Source organism: Micromys minutus (assembly GCF_963924665.1).
Source record: "Micromys minutus genome assembly, chromosome: 13".
NCBI classification, from domain to species: Eukaryota; Metazoa; Chordata; class Mammalia; order Rodentia; family Muridae; genus Micromys; species Micromys minutus.
The window spans coordinates 2,208,230-2,223,120 of NC_137982.1; the positions used below are offsets into that span (position 1 = coordinate 2,208,230).

The window sequence follows — 14,891 nt, forward strand, 5'->3', positions numbered from 1 at the left end:
CATCTGCTGCCTGTGGCCTTGCATCAGGGCTGTGGTGGGCAGAGCTAGGAAATGCATGTGTGTGGACACCCATGCATACACATGCATACACACCTGGGCACACATGACTTGGCTCTCTGCATTTCTGTAGCTAAATGCTGCATTGGCTGGCTCCACCAAGCTGTGTGGGCACTGACTTTAAGTGGCTGCCAGCAGGTTGAGTCCTGGTGGCTGGTGGCCCCATATCTCCCCAGGGCTCCCATGTGCTACACATCGCATGTCCCTGCTGTTGTTGGCCCATCAGCTTCTCTAACAGCCAGTGTGGTGCCCAGCCTGGGTTCCCCCACATCCCTAGGGCTGCAAACATAACAGCTACGAGGATGCCAAGGCCTACGGGTTCAAGAACAAGCTGATCATCGTCTCTGCTGAGACGGCAGGCAACGGGCTCTACAATTTCATCGTGCCTCTACGTGCCTACTACCGGTCCCGCCGGGAGCTCAACCCCATTGTGCTGCTGCTTGACAACAGGTGAGACAGGGTGTGGTCACGGCGCCTGGCTCCCGTGTGTGGGGGGGCTTCCCTGTGTGGAGGGGACTGCCGGCTAGTCCCCTGTTGTCTTGTGGCCATGCCTTCCTCCCTTTGTTGGCCTTGGCAGCCTCCTCCTCTACTTTATCCTGAAACCTCTTTACATCGTGTCTCCACAACTGAGAGTCTCAGGTGGCAGGACCACAGGGATCCCCTAAACCACAGCCCCCTTCATCCGAGGGCCCCAGAAGCCCGCCAGTCAGAGCCCGAGGTCCAGCCTTGGCTATCTAGCCTCAATAAGCCAAGGCCTAGGTTTCCTGAGCTGAATAGTGGCAGATCCTCTGACCTTAACTGCCCTCAGTCCCATGTTTTGGGGGCCCCAACAGTGTGGGGAGGATGAGCCATAGAGCAGAAGGTACCTGCAGACCCTGCTGTCCCCACAGGCCTGACCACCACTTCCTGGAGGCTATCTGCTGCTTCCCCATGGTCTACTACATGGAGGGATCTGTGGACAAGTAAGCGGAGAACAGCATGTCTAGGACATGTCACTGTCTCAAATGAGCAGTTCCAGGCCAGGGGAAGGGGTGCTAAGGACATTGGGGCTGACCCTGTGGCCACACTGCTTGTCCTGTGCAGCCTGGACAGCTTGCTGCAGTGTGGCATCATTTATGCTGACAATCTGGTGGTGGTGGACAAGGAGAGCACCATGAGTGCCGAAGAGGACTACATGGCAGATGCCAAGACCATTGTCAACGTGCAGACCATGTTCCGGTGAGCACCCGACCCGTGGGAGCGAGGCCTCATGGTGAGAACCACAGAACCCTCCAGAATCCACATCCCTGACTGTGGTCCCTACAAGAGACCCCATAGCATAGACCTCACCCCAGGACCCACAAGAGACTACACTTCTATGACTGGGGGACCCACCACAGACTCCACAGCCCTGGGATCCACACAACCCTGACTGCAACCCTGGGGCCCACTCAGGCCCTCAGCCCTGAGTGGACGACAACTCCCACGATCATCCCTCCCTCAGGCTTTTCCCCAGTCTCAGCATCACCACGGAGCTCACACACCCTTCCAACATGCGGTTCATGCAGTTCCGTGCCAAGGACAGCTACTCTCTGGCTCTTTCTAAACTTGAAAAGGTAAGCGGGCTCCTCGCAGTAGTCAGTTCTTCACTGGAGAGCCCAGAGGAAGGGGCAGGGCTGTGGGAGCAGAAGCTGCTGGCTACTGTCCTGCAGGAGCTGAGGAGACAGGCTCAGCTGATGGTGATTCTGCAGGTCAGTGGTAATCCTCTCTGGGATCAGCCAGAAACTGTTAACAGATTCCCACGGCCCACTGGGTACCAGACACCTCCTCTGTTCTCTACACTGGAGATCAGAGAGTGGAGAGACCTGCTGTACCTAACGCTTACCCTTCCGACCCTGGAGCTCTGTGGGAGATGTAAGGTCCCATGGAGGACATGCACTGGGCTGGATGAGGAGCCCAGGGACATAGGGACACAGCGGGGTATTACAGACATACTAAAGACCCAGGAACCCACTCGGAATATGGGGAACATATGCCACATATACACACATCCTATGTACGCATGTTTACTCTGATGGCTACCCACAAGCCTTTGTGCCATCTGAGGATCCCTTTCTTGCAGCAAGAACGGGAGAATGGCTCCAACCTGGCCTTCATGTTCCGCCTGCCATTTGCTGCTGGCCGAGTGTTTAGTATCAGCATGTTGGATACACTGCTCTACCAGGTCAGCTGGAGTGTGGAGAAAGGTGGGCAGGGTCCCATAATCCCTGGACCAGAGTTCACGGTTGATCTGTCGCTGAAGTCTGGTCCCACTGCTCTGGACAGCCTCCTCGGGTTCCTCGAGACTTGTTCCTGTGGGGACAGCATGTCTCACTGCCCTCGGGGATACCCTGGTACCATGGGGTTTGGGGTCCTGGTCCTTTTTGGACCTCATATGCTGGGATGGCAGGCAGGTGGCTTCTGTGTGTGTGGAGGCTGGAGCATCTGCCTCACCTGGCCCTGCTGCCCCACAGTCCTTCGTGAAGGACTACATGATCACCATCACCAGGCTGCTGCTGGGCCTTGACACTACGCCGGGCTCTGGCTACCTCTGTGCTGTAAGTACAGGGCAGGTGTGTGGCACCTTCCTTGGCTCACTGCAGCACTGGGGCTCTGGTACCGTTGTCACCTCTCTCAGCTCAGGGCTTCCTGCTCATTGCAGATGAAGGTGACAGAGGCTGACCTGTGGATCCGTACTTACGGACGCCTCTTCCAGAAACTCTGCTCCTCCAGTGCTGAGATCCCCATTGGCATCTACAGGACCGAGCGCCATGTCTTCTCCTCTGAGGTACATACGTTCCCAGTGCCATATCGCTTCCATCCTATGGCCCAGTGCTGAGGAGCTGCGTGTGGCTCAAGTTTGCCATGGGCTCCTTCCAGGTGGTTCAGTGTCTAAAACATGTGCCTCCAGTGAGGGCACAGCCACTCTGGGAAGAATGGTGACCCTGGGAAATGCCCCAGAGCTCCAGGGGGACTGGGCTGGGTGTTGTGGGAAGTTGGAGACAACTATTCTACCTAATGTGGGCAGCACGCCTCCCCCTCCTGCTATCCTACCCCCTGCATGTTGTAAGGACTTTGAGAGTCTTAGGCTCACTGGGGTAAGGGCAGACACACCCCTGGATCCCACACAGCCCTTGGTTTCCTTTACAGCCTCATGACCTCAGAGCCCAGGTGAGTACCTCTGGACCCCCTGTGGAGTTTCTGCTTTACCTTTGCTTCATGGAATTCTTCCGTACCTTTTAATCAGGCTCCTGGAAGTAGGTGGGAAAAGAAAATGTGTTGACCGCTGGGCAGTTCAATGTGGGGCACATTTAGCAGTTACCATCCTCCCATACAAGGGCAGACCACCCGGGGTTCCAGCCCATCATCTGTACCCCTCACCCTAGCCAAGCTTCATGTACATTAGCAGGTCACACAATAGCCTCCAAAGTGGCAGGTACCTATATGGTCTACCTGACCCCCACACCCTCATTGTTCTTCCCAGTCTCCACAAGGTACTGCCTGATGGGGGCCCCACATTTTCCCCAGCACCTTACACGTCCACTTAGTCAGGCACAGCCTACCACACCCCCTCTCTGCACTGACTCTCAAGGATGTGTTTGGCAGTGACCCCTGCCCCATCTGCGTATGGGAAAACTGGTATAGACAAGGGCCCCTAGGGTAAGGTCAGGATATGCTGGGCTAGAGGGACCAGGAAGACACTAGACATGGTGGCCCAGAGAGGCTAAGGATCCACTCACAGCCCCAGGGAAACAGAGACAGGCTGGCTCCGTCCTGGAGCAGGCAGACTGGGGCACAGATGGAAACATAGACCCCACAGCTCTTCAGGCCTGGAGAAGGCTGGAGTTCACACTATGGGTCCCGGCACCTCATGCCACAGGGGGGCCCAGCCATAGCCCTCCTGCCTGCCCAGTCTCAGATCTCGGTGAACATGGAGGACTGCGAGGACACCCGGGAGGCCAAGGGGCCCTGGGGCACACAGGCTGCATCTGGCAGTGGCAGCACCCACGGCCGTCACGGGGGCAGTGCTGACCCCGTGGAACACCCGCTTCTGCGCCGCAAGAGCCTGCAGTGGGCCCGCAAGCTGAGTCGCAAGAGCAACAAGCAGGCAGGGAAGGCACCCGTGGTTACAGACTGGATCACCCAGCAGCGGCTCAGCCTGTACCGGCGCTCAGAGCGCCAGGAACTCTCGGAGCTGGTCAAGAACCGAATGAAGCACCTGGGGCTGCCCACCACTGGCTATGGTAAGGGCTGGTAGCAAGGCAGGGCCGGTAGGACCATAGTGGAGCAGCTGACAGGCATCTCATATCTGCCTGACCCCTATAGCTGAGATGGCTCCCACTCTACAGTGGCCTTTGGGCCTGTTGCCAAGGGCAGAGGGGTGTCTGCACTCATGTCATGTGGAGGAGGCTCAGAGTGACCCACAAACTGTCTCATTTCTACTACCACGCTGGAGCCTCAGTTTCTCCACATAAACGGGTTAGAGAAAGAGTGGAGTGCCAAGCTCAAAGCTCACCGCCTTCAGCTGGGGTCTGAGTCCAGTGTCCCCATTCCATGAGAGGCATGAAAGGCAAGGCATAGCCCGGCCCTGCCCTGGTCACCCCTACCATAGTCATCAGGGACAAGAATGGCCTGCACATTGATCCATCCCATGTTCCTGCTGAGACAGTCATCACAGCTGTTTGCTCCATAGTCGGTCCTAGGGGACATCTGTGTGACTTCGCTCAGACCTTCCTCTAGAGGTCAGAGGGGCCCAGGATCTTTGTTGGGGCTGGTGCCTCTCTCCACTCCTTCAGCATCTCAGTGCTCGGCCATTGCCAAGGCCCACCCCGCATACCGACGTCCACTGTCACCCTAGAGACTCCTCTAAGTAGAAGAAGCTGCCCCGGGGTCACTGGGGCTGGGCCATACACAGGGCATGGGCAGTGCATATTGGGCATTCTGGGCATGTTCACAAGGTAGACTCGGAGAAAGGCCTGGGAAGACTGAGAGCAGGGTTTTGAGGCCACCAGGGCCCTCCCCAGAATGCCCTAGATCTAGTGACCTCCCTCAGTTCTGCCTGGGTAACCGGCTGTTCCAGGAAACTAATCACCAAGGTTAAGGGGATCCCAGCATTCAGATGCCTTTGCAAGTACTAGCAGATGCAAAGTCGAGCCCTTATGACCACCTCAGCCTCTGCAGCAGCCCCTCCGCCCCCCACCCCGTGCCAGAGCTTGCCGGATAAGGCCCAGATTCCCTTTGGCAGCTGACTAGCGCTGGCCACTGCCCCGCACCCATTCTGCTGTGCCAGCGTGCCCACCCCGCCACGGCTTGCTGACCTGTCTCTCTCTCTGTCTCTGTCTGTGCCTCTCCTATATGTTCCATAGAGGACGTAGCAAATTTAACAGCCAGTGATGTGATGAATCGGGTAAACCTGGGATATTTGCAAGGTAATTCTGCTCCAGTGGATACTGGCCACCACACAGGGGATGTGCCAACCCTTTGCCAGGCTGGGCCAGGAGAGATGAGAGGACTTTGTGTGTCCACAGTGGGTTCTCAGACCCTCTGCCTTCCTCCTTTGTTTGTTCTAGCTGAGGGCCGTGGGAGCCCAGATGACGGAGCCCACCCTGGTCCCAGGCTTTAACCTGAAATACTTCACCCAGTTCTGTTAGAATGTGTCATGTCACCTAGCTTTGCCCTGACTACGCAACAGGCTGTCCCAACAACAGCTGGTCTCTCTAGCTAGTCCCACAAGATGCCCAAAGTCCCTGTGTATCTCAGTGAGCAGGCGTGAAGATGGAACTTAGAGTTCTGTGTCAAGGCATAGGCAGACTTGGATTATTCAAGCCACGTAGACTTTGGGCTTCAAGAGAAGTCTGTCTTCTTGAGACAGATCTACTCACTTCTCACCTGGGTGCTTAATGGTGTTGAGCGCCTCCTCTAAGGAGCTATCCCATCTTGAGGCCCAGGGCAGAGGCTAAGCCACTGCCTGCGGTGCCTCCCCTCAGTATAGGTTGTCAAGGAGCTTTAGGGGTGTCTGAGCTCAGGAGATATCAGTTAAGCTGGGTCCTTATTTGCAAGGATGGCTGTGGGCAGCCACAGAAGTGAAGTGTTGGCATCTCCTGGGTTTGTGGTTTTCTCATCCTGCCACGCATAACAGCATCCATGGAAACTGGGCCCTCTGCTGGGCATTTGGGGTTCTGCTCTAGGGCTGGTGACTTCCATGAGCCAAGCACACCCTGCACCCAGATACATCTGCTTCCTATGTGGCTCCTAGGCAAAGGTGGGCAGGCAAGGGCTTGGGCAGCTCCTGCAGGGTTGAAGATGCTCTTGGGTGTACACTGAGCTTCATCTGTGTGCTCATGGTGGAAAATGCACTGGAACTCGGCAACAGGAACTCACAGTACCCTACGGGCATCATGGAGTGGCATCAGGATGTCGGGCCAGAATGTGACACTGAACTCAGAAAAGGGCAACACCCAGGGAGGGGTTGGGCCCAGGGGAATCTGGTTCTGGAATGAGCAAGCTGAAACTCAGGTTAGTACCCTCGAGCTGCATGGGGGAATGGATGTGGAAGCCCAGGGTCTAGGATCCTGGATCTAGAGAGTACTAGCTGGGAAAGTGGGAGGAGTGAGGGGACACAGCCTTTGCAGATGGGGAGCTTCCATTTTAGAAGTGCATTCAAGCCGGGTCTTGTCCCCACCTCCACCCTTGTACCTGCTGTCTACCTTTATCAAACGGGCTGCAGAGGCTACCTCAGGGCAGTTAGCTTGACTTCCCCGGCCAAGCACTTGGAGTCAGTGCCACAAGACTGACCACAGCCCCTCCCTTGCATTATAGCTGGAACTTGGCATGGCCCCCTCAACTCAACACAGAGCCAAGCCTAGTCCCATCCCTGGCTTTGCTAGTCTCACATTCCAAGATCTGACCCTGGATGGAGGAGGGCCCAGCCCTGAGGGGGGAGGATCCAGCTGCTTCTCAACGGCCAGGGCTTCCAGCCTCACGTTCGGGGTGACGGCACGGTGGCCCTGACCGATCAGTGGCTGTGGTCTCGAATGTTGTGAGCACACTAAATGCCCTGCTTCTGCACAAACCCTGCTGTCCCTGCACTACCCACGCCACTGCATAAGGGACTTGGTCCCAGAGTCACACACCTCCCATTTGACTCCCAGCATGACTCATACCATGGGGATCTTGACTGTAGGATTTGGGGGGAAAGCAAAAACTGATGCTCATGGGACAAAACAGCCCCCCATTTATGGAGGGCAGGCTACCAGGGTACTTCCTACCCTGCAGAAGTAGACAGAGGTGGTGTTGGTTCCATTTCAGCTACCCCAGGTACAGACTGAGGTCCCAAGTCGCAGCCTATGCCCTGTTTCTCAGAAGCATTATTTCATCCTGGAGCTCAGAGAGCTAAGGAAACCTCTCCCTGTCTCAGACGGCTGCTTGGCAGATTCTTCAGTTTCACAGAGGGCTCGGTCTCTCTCCTAGGGCAGTGTCCAGCATGACTCTTTGGAAGAGAGGAATGGAAGGGGCCAGGTAGAGGATGCCCTGTCTCAGATCACCTTCAGCTTGAGTGTCCATTGAGGCCATCAAGCTGAGGGCCATTGCCAGGACTGTATGTGACCATGGTGCCCTGATGGATAAGCACAGACACCGATGAGATAACAGGCGGCCTCTCCAGATTGTCCATGGTCACCCTGGGGCTAGGAGCAGCAGCAGAGCCACAAGTAGGAGGGAATGACCCCGTTCTACAATCAGTGAGTCCAAAGAATAGGGAGTAGAGGTGGCCTTCCCAGTCCCAGGGACGGGAGCTCCTGCAAACACCTCAGGATAGGTGCTAAGGACTGAGCAGCCTGTGTAGGTATGTAAGTGCAGCACAGATGGAGTGTGTGCATGTGTGTTCCATGGCTGTGCATGTGGGTATACCATACGTGCAGGTGACCATTCAGTGATGTTTATGGGTACACACATGTATGTGCAAGTGCATGTGTATAAGGTATGCACAGGTCCTTGCAAGTGTGAATATATAAGTGTGCACAGGTATGTTTAAGTGTACAATTACATATGCAGGCGAAGGTTATGTATGCACGAGTGTACTCAGGTGTTGTGCATGTGGGCACGTGCACCTGCCCATACAGATTAGTAGGACGTAGGCATCTACAGGTGTACTCCCTAACTCTGCTCTGGCCACACACACTGGTGAGATGTCATCTGAGGTTGGCTCGAAGCTGAGCAAGGACGGGTCAGAACTAGTCTGTGACCAGAAAGGAGGGACAACTAGCTCCCCTGGCTTCTTGGGACCCTGAAGAACTGTACTGGGTGGGGCTGTATTGACGCTTAGGCTATGTTCTTTGCAGACGAGATGAACGATCATCACCAGAACACCCTTTCCTACGTACTCATCAACCCCCCACCAGACACAAGGCTGGAGCCCAACGATATTGTGTGAGTACAAAGCTCGCCATCCCAGCATCAGGCATGGGGGAGGGGAAGGACTCTCACCTGGCAAAGGGCTGGTGTGGCTGCCTACCTGACTTATGTCTTCTGCAGGTACCTCATTCGTTCTGACCCCCTGGCCCATGTGACCAGCAGCTCCCAGAGTCGGAAAAGCAGCTGCAGCAACAAACTCTCATCCTGTAACCCTGAGACCCGGGATGAGACCCAGCTCTGAGCCCCATGCTGGGGTGGACAGGTGGACAGAGGAGAACAGAGGGGACATTATCACAGGCTGGCCTGGCCCAAGCAGGCTGCATTATGACTTTATACAGTGTCTCAAAGACTTGCCCCACAAAGAAAATCCTCTTAGGGGGGCCAGGAGTGAGACCACCGGGCCACCCTGGAAACCGGCATGAGGAACTTTCAACCTGTTTTTACAAACCTGACTGATTTGCATCTCTTTACGTAGCTGCACCACAACTCGTGACTGGAGTCTGGCTAAAGTGTGAGGCAAGCAGACAGAACCGGACACTGCCCTGGATCCCACTGTGTTGCATGGCTTCACTCAGCAGTTTCTGGAGAGGTGGTGGGGTGCATGGAAGAAGGATTGATCTGGAACTGGAGAACTCCACGGGACTGGGGAGTCCTGCATGGAAGCTTCTCTCTAGCCATCAACATGCTGCTCTGACCAGAGCTTCTGCATGGCTCCGGGACTACCCAGGCAAGGGACCAACCAGTAAAGGTGCCATGCCCTTTAAGAGGAGAAAAACAGAGGGGCTTAGAAGCGTGGCCAGGAGACCCCTCCCTGAGCTGAGCTCTGCAGCCCCCTGCGTGGGTGAGGGGTCTGCAGTGGATCCCTGAGAAGTCCTGAGGCTGTGGATATGGACGGCAGATGTCCCCAGCTATTACACTTGAGCTTCCCCAGCCAAGGCCTTTGGGGACACAGAACTGGCAGACGACATGTCTCCATGGATCATTTCACACTCAAAGCCAAGTCTCTCTAAGCTCCTGATCTGAGAAGCACAATTAGCTAGCTCTGGGCCCTGGCCATGCCTCAGGTCTCCAGGGACTCCCCAGGCAGCTGACTTCATTCTTGTTTATGGTTTGTATGATCAGAACCAGAACCTTCTATTAAAATGGAACAAGGCAGCCATCATGGCTCTGGGACGGTGGGTGTGGAGACAGCTGAGGCTCACCTATGGAGGGTTAGAATTACCTCATGTGTTACTCCTCACCCCAGACTACACAGACTAGCTCCCAACCTCTGGCATGGCCAGCATGACCTTCCCAAAACAGTAATAAAGTCCTCTGTGGCAGCAGGAGACTGGACCCAGGCAGTGCCCCCGGGCATATGGGGATGGGATGCCTAGAGGACCCCTTGGCAAGCTGTCCATCAGCTCCCCCTATGGTTCAGCATGTCCCAGAGGTAGGCACAGCTCACCTGAGACCCCAAACCCCTGGAAATCCATTCTCATCCCACACTTGGGAGGTTCCCTGATATGACTGTGAACTTCTCCCTTTGGGGTGCTTTGTGTCCTGAAATGTTGGGGTGAAGGGATGGACCAAAGGGCCCACACTTCCTCAGCCAGAGCCGATGGAACCTCAGGTAAGAGTCAAGGCAGTTGCTATAGCTTGCCTGAGTTCTTGCACCAAAGTCTTCCCTTCCCATAACCTGCCTGCAAATCTGGCCTTCCTACTGTCACTCCATGCCTGTTGGGACCTTCTTGTTCACAAAGTATGCATGCGTCCTGGTGAGATGTAATGGAACAGAGATGGCTGTAAGGACTCAGGGAAGACGGTTTAGGGCGTGGGTGGCCAGGACTTAGCTAGGCCTTGGCCATCGCTGCAGCAGGAGTCTGAGTCTCGACTCACATTCTGTCTCCGTGCCCAGCCACCTGCCTGGCTGCTGAGTGAGAGAATCAAGAAAGCTGGTCTCCATTCAGATGGGACTAAATAGCCTTTAGTCCATTCTGGAAGAGCTGTCACCACTGAGGCACCTTGGGGAAAGCCACTTGCCCCATGTTCGGGTCAGGATGTGTGTTTATTCTCTTGTTCATCTGCAGCACGGAGCACATTTTCAGTCTCTGTGTGTGTAGGGGGTGCTCCTCCCACAGGTATGCGCAGATACTTCCAGCCCAGCCTTTGCTAACTTTTAAAGATGCCCGGCCCTGGGACTGGCACTTTGGCCAGGAGGATGTGTGTGCAGAGCCATCAGTGACCAGATCAATAAAAGTCACCTGCACACCTGGAACTCTCCATAGCTTCCATTGCCTTCGCGTCCAGGCCTGGAAGACTGTCTTCTGCAGTGTCCCGTCTCCCGCTGTCCTCGGATGCCACTGATTCTTTCAGCCCTCATATCCTGCTGGCCTCCAGGGCTCTCATGAGACACTCATTCCAAATGGAAAGGGTCTGTCCCGGCCCAGGAAGAGCCAGGATTTAAACAGCCACAGAATGTTCAAAGTATACAAAATTATCAGGAAGCTTTTGTTTTTGTTCCTAACTACTTGGAATCATAGCTCAAAAGAGCGTCTCAGGTGCCTGTGCTTATGTGACTGACAGCAGTGTGTGAGGAGCGGCTTTGCTGTGGGGGCTGGGATCCTGGGAAGAACGTGTTTGCTGCAGGTCCTAGGCTGTCTCAGTAACATGTCCTTACAGATGAGCAGTGACAGGGACCACAGCCAGGCCGAAAACATTTGCACACAGAATAACACCAACCCAGATACACACCTGGCATAGCAGCTGAGGGCCGTGACAAGACAGACCTACAATGGACAGAAAGAAGACACATGACCCATCCCCCAAGTCCCTCTCCCTCCACCACCCCATGTACCTCATGCAAGGTATCTCTTGGGGGAGCGGGGTTCAGAACAGATTCCTAAGAGTATGTGACTGGTCTGTATTTGCCAGAACCCCCAGGCCATACTCAGGCCCAAAGTCACACCACAATGCCCTCCAAAGGCCCTTTTTGAGTTACAGTTTTCCCTTAGGAAGACAGCGTAAGGCTACAACAAGGAACTGCATTTGAGAGACAGGGAACGATGTTGCTGTGGGGAACAGTTGTAGATACTACCTTACAAATTTCAGTTTATGTTGTCTTCCCTTCTAAGACGGCAGGTTCCTTGACAGCAGGGCTTTCTGTGTGTCTAATGTTCACTGCACACAAAGCAGGCACATGCCTTTGGTATCAGTAAGTTCTGGGTATAGTAGTTATTTTTTATTCTCATACATTACATCCCTGTGACAGTTTCCCTTCCTCACTCCTCCCAACCCCCCAAACTCCTTCTCCCCCAGACCAACTCCTGTTTCCCTTGCGAAAATAAAATTAAATAAGCAAAAGCAGGCCTCCCAGGGATATCTACTGAACATGGCCAAACAAGATACAGGAAGACTCGACATAAACTGTCGCATCATGGGTGGCCTTGGCAACCCAGTAGGAGAAAAAAGGTCCTAAGTACAGGCAAAGGAGTCAAGACGCCCCCACCCATTGCTGTTAGTCCCGAGAGAACACGAAGTCACACAGCCATAAGGTCCGTGCAGAGGCCTAGCTGAGAACTATAGTGTTTGTTACTTCCGCTCCTAGGAGCTCCTGTGAGCACAAGGGGGCACATGTAGTTTCCCAATGCAACTGCATCTTACACAGGGACACAGGGAGCCCAACAATGCTCTAGCCTTGAGCTGGGGGGTGACAGCTTGGGCTGCTTATCCAGACAGCCTCCAACCTGGCCCAGAGCCCTAGGGGGAGTCACTGTCCATGCCCAAGGAGCTCTGCATGGGCAGCTCTGAATATCCCTACTAGGTGCCTGCCAGGGGTGGGCAGTTTGTGTACACAGCAAGCCCCACCCCTATCCTTTGCAGCCGGGCACAACATGGTACTGCCCTAGGCCAGGGCCTGCTCTTCCTCCAAGTGGGAGCATCCAGTTCTGAACATCTTATACACATCAACAGAGATGTCTAAACAGCTGGCAGTGGTCCAGAAGACAGCACACAGTAGGGCTCTCACACTGACCACTCCCAGCCGCTGCTCAAGTACATGTTCACTAACTGCGAAGCAAAACAGGGCACGGCCTTGTCTTGCATGGTTGGAGGAACTCCTTTCTCAGACTCGGGTATACTCCTAGATTCTAGGGTAGGTGGCTGGCACTCCCTTCACCAGGGAACCTGAAGCCCAGGCCCGCTGTTAGAAACTCAGAGCAGCAAGGCCCAAGCCTGGACTCTGGAAGTAAACTTAGAACCTCCATCATCCCACCAGTAGACTGCTGGGACAGTGCTACCTTTGGGTGGCCAGGCTGGGACAGACCTCCCCTGACCCTCTCCCCAAAGTAGCACCTCTGGTCCCTGCTCTGCCCACTCTCCTCAGGTGGAGTCCTGGCAACCATGACAGGCCTGGCCAGGGCACTGGAACCGACAGAATCAGCACACAGCACTGGCATAGCAAATGTTGCAGGCTGCACTGCTGACCTGCAGAGGCTAGTCCAGCAGCCCATCCTCTGGGGTCCCTACTTTGGAGGCATTGTCTTATCTACTAAAATTTCACCTGAAAAACTTTATTTGTTCTAAGCCATGTAAGAAGGTGGAATCTCATCCACTACATCATAGTGAGGATACGAACCAAGCCTGGTGAGGCCAGCCTGGTATATATACCAAGACCAGCCAGGGCTACATTAGGTCCTGTAGAAAAAAGAGTGGGGAGTGTGTGGAGGGTTCCCTAAGGATGGCCTTGTAGCTAAGAACTGCTGCTCTCCCAGAGGACCCATGTTTGGTTCTCAGCACCCAACCAGCTGCTCAGTTCCAGGACTCCTGATGCTGGCCTGAGGCAGGCACATGCAGCAAACATTCATAGACATAAAAAACTCCAAAACCCCACAAAAATTCTCCACACAGCACGCGCTGGTGGCAGAGCATGGTGAAACAGCCAGAGGCACTTCCGGGCCAGGCTCTGCATCTGCCCCTCAGCACTTTGGTCTAGTGTCCAGGTTATCAAATGAGGGCTACCTTCCAGCAGCTCCTCATCTGAGGAATGCATCCTCCCATTGAACCTAGAGAAGAATTCTAATTCCTGCTGTCCACTTCACGTACCTGACCCTGGCGTCCCATCTTATCAGACCAGCTGGCGACTGGAGCAGATCACCCTGCTTTGTGATTACGTGGTATTTGTGAACTACTAAAGTACACCAGGCCCATCAGCAACCCAGGCAGCAGTCAGTTTGGACCAACCTCTGTCCACCACCTACTCTGCCACAACCACTGGGACCTCCTGTTGCTCCTCCGCTGTGCACCTCAAAGCCAGGCCATGCTGGCTGAGGTTTATGATCCTGCAGCTCTAGTGCTCACAGCACTGTTAGGACACTGTGCGTCATAGTAACACAGATCTCTGTGTTCCTCCGCCAGTTTCTAGTATCTTACCATACAGACATGGGAGGAAACTCCTGTGAGGTCAGCTCTCCCTGTAGAAGCCTGGCTGAGATGACATCTGCATAGCCAAGTGTATACCAATTCCTATGCGGAGTTCCTCAGCCCCAGGTAGACTATCACTGGGTGTGGTAAGGCTTTGAACGAGAAGGACCAAGGAGACAGGAACATGAGTGGCCCAAGCCTGTCACTGATGACTGTCTAAGTGGTCAGGACACAGACACAGAAGGACACAATGTGGAGACTACGAGGAGGAAAGTGGCCATAGGAGCTAACCCTGTCACCCCTTATCTCCCTGTGCAGTAAGATGTTGGGGGGTAGGGAGCATATGAATGCATGTGCTCACAGAAGCACTACAAATTGACAATATGTAGGTCAGAGCTGGGTGGGTCATTTATCCCAGGAAAACAGGTTTGCCTAAACACCTGGAAGAAGTAATGGTAAGAAAAGAGTCACCATCTTTTCAGTGGGGTGAAATGCATCCTGTAAAACTGAACCCAATTCTAGCACACTGAGACAGGAAACCTACAAACAGGAACGCCACAACGCCACCAGGAGGACGCCCAGCAGCTCTGCCAGGCACAGCATGGAGGCAGGAAAGACAAATCACAGCCTTAAGGACTACAGGGCAAGGACAAGAAAACATTCCTTCTCACAGAACGTTAACTGAGTTCAAGTGCATCTAAAAACTGTAAGCATTAGTAGGTGTTGAGCAAGACAGCAAGATTGCTCATGGCAAGTTTCACAGAAAAACGCTCTGTGTTTATACACTGCATCCGTGCCGTGGATAGGAAACATGAACTAGAGGTACAAACTCCACAGCACACCCACGCAAGCCAAGCTGCAGACACAGCAGGACCTGCCAGGGCTCACCCAGAAGACCCAGGCTCTGTCCTCTTAACTTCCCTGCCTGTACTTAACATAAGTCTGGGTGGGCCCTCACCCACGTACACATCTACAGACCATGGGCCCGGAGAAGAGGGACAAAG

The 14,891-nt window shown here is 54.4% G+C and overlaps 1 protein-coding gene across 4 annotated transcripts in view; it reads left to right on the plus strand.

The window, feature by feature from the left end:
• Positions 1 to 8,728, plus strand: part of KCNT1 (potassium sodium-activated channel subfamily T member 1) — a gene marked incomplete at both ends in the record, with an annotated part of 49,556 nt that extends 40,828 nt beyond the window's left edge. For 3 of the 4 annotated variants that reach the window (XM_080928007.1, XM_080928005.1, XM_080928006.1), the window contains 12 exons: positions 335 to 507; positions 948 to 1,019; positions 1,141 to 1,275; positions 1,541 to 1,652; positions 2,159 to 2,260; positions 2,550 to 2,633; positions 2,738 to 2,863; positions 3,226 to 3,246; positions 3,989 to 4,319; positions 5,442 to 5,504; positions 8,415 to 8,502; positions 8,608 to 8,728. In XM_080928007.1, coding sequence (XP_080784133.1) covers positions 335 to 507; positions 948 to 1,019; positions 1,141 to 1,275; positions 1,541 to 1,652; positions 2,159 to 2,260; positions 2,550 to 2,633; positions 2,738 to 2,863; positions 3,226 to 3,246; positions 3,989 to 4,319; positions 5,442 to 5,504; positions 8,415 to 8,502; positions 8,608 to 8,728 — 1,428 coding nt within the window. The remainder of the gene's footprint in view (positions 1 to 334; positions 508 to 947; positions 1,020 to 1,140; positions 1,276 to 1,540; positions 1,653 to 2,158; positions 2,261 to 2,549; positions 2,634 to 2,737; positions 2,864 to 3,225; positions 3,247 to 3,988; positions 4,320 to 5,441; positions 5,505 to 8,414; positions 8,503 to 8,607) is intronic. The other variant, XM_080928008.1, reaches the window with a different exon arrangement.
• Between the last annotated feature and the right edge of the window lie 6,163 nt (positions 8,729 to 14,891).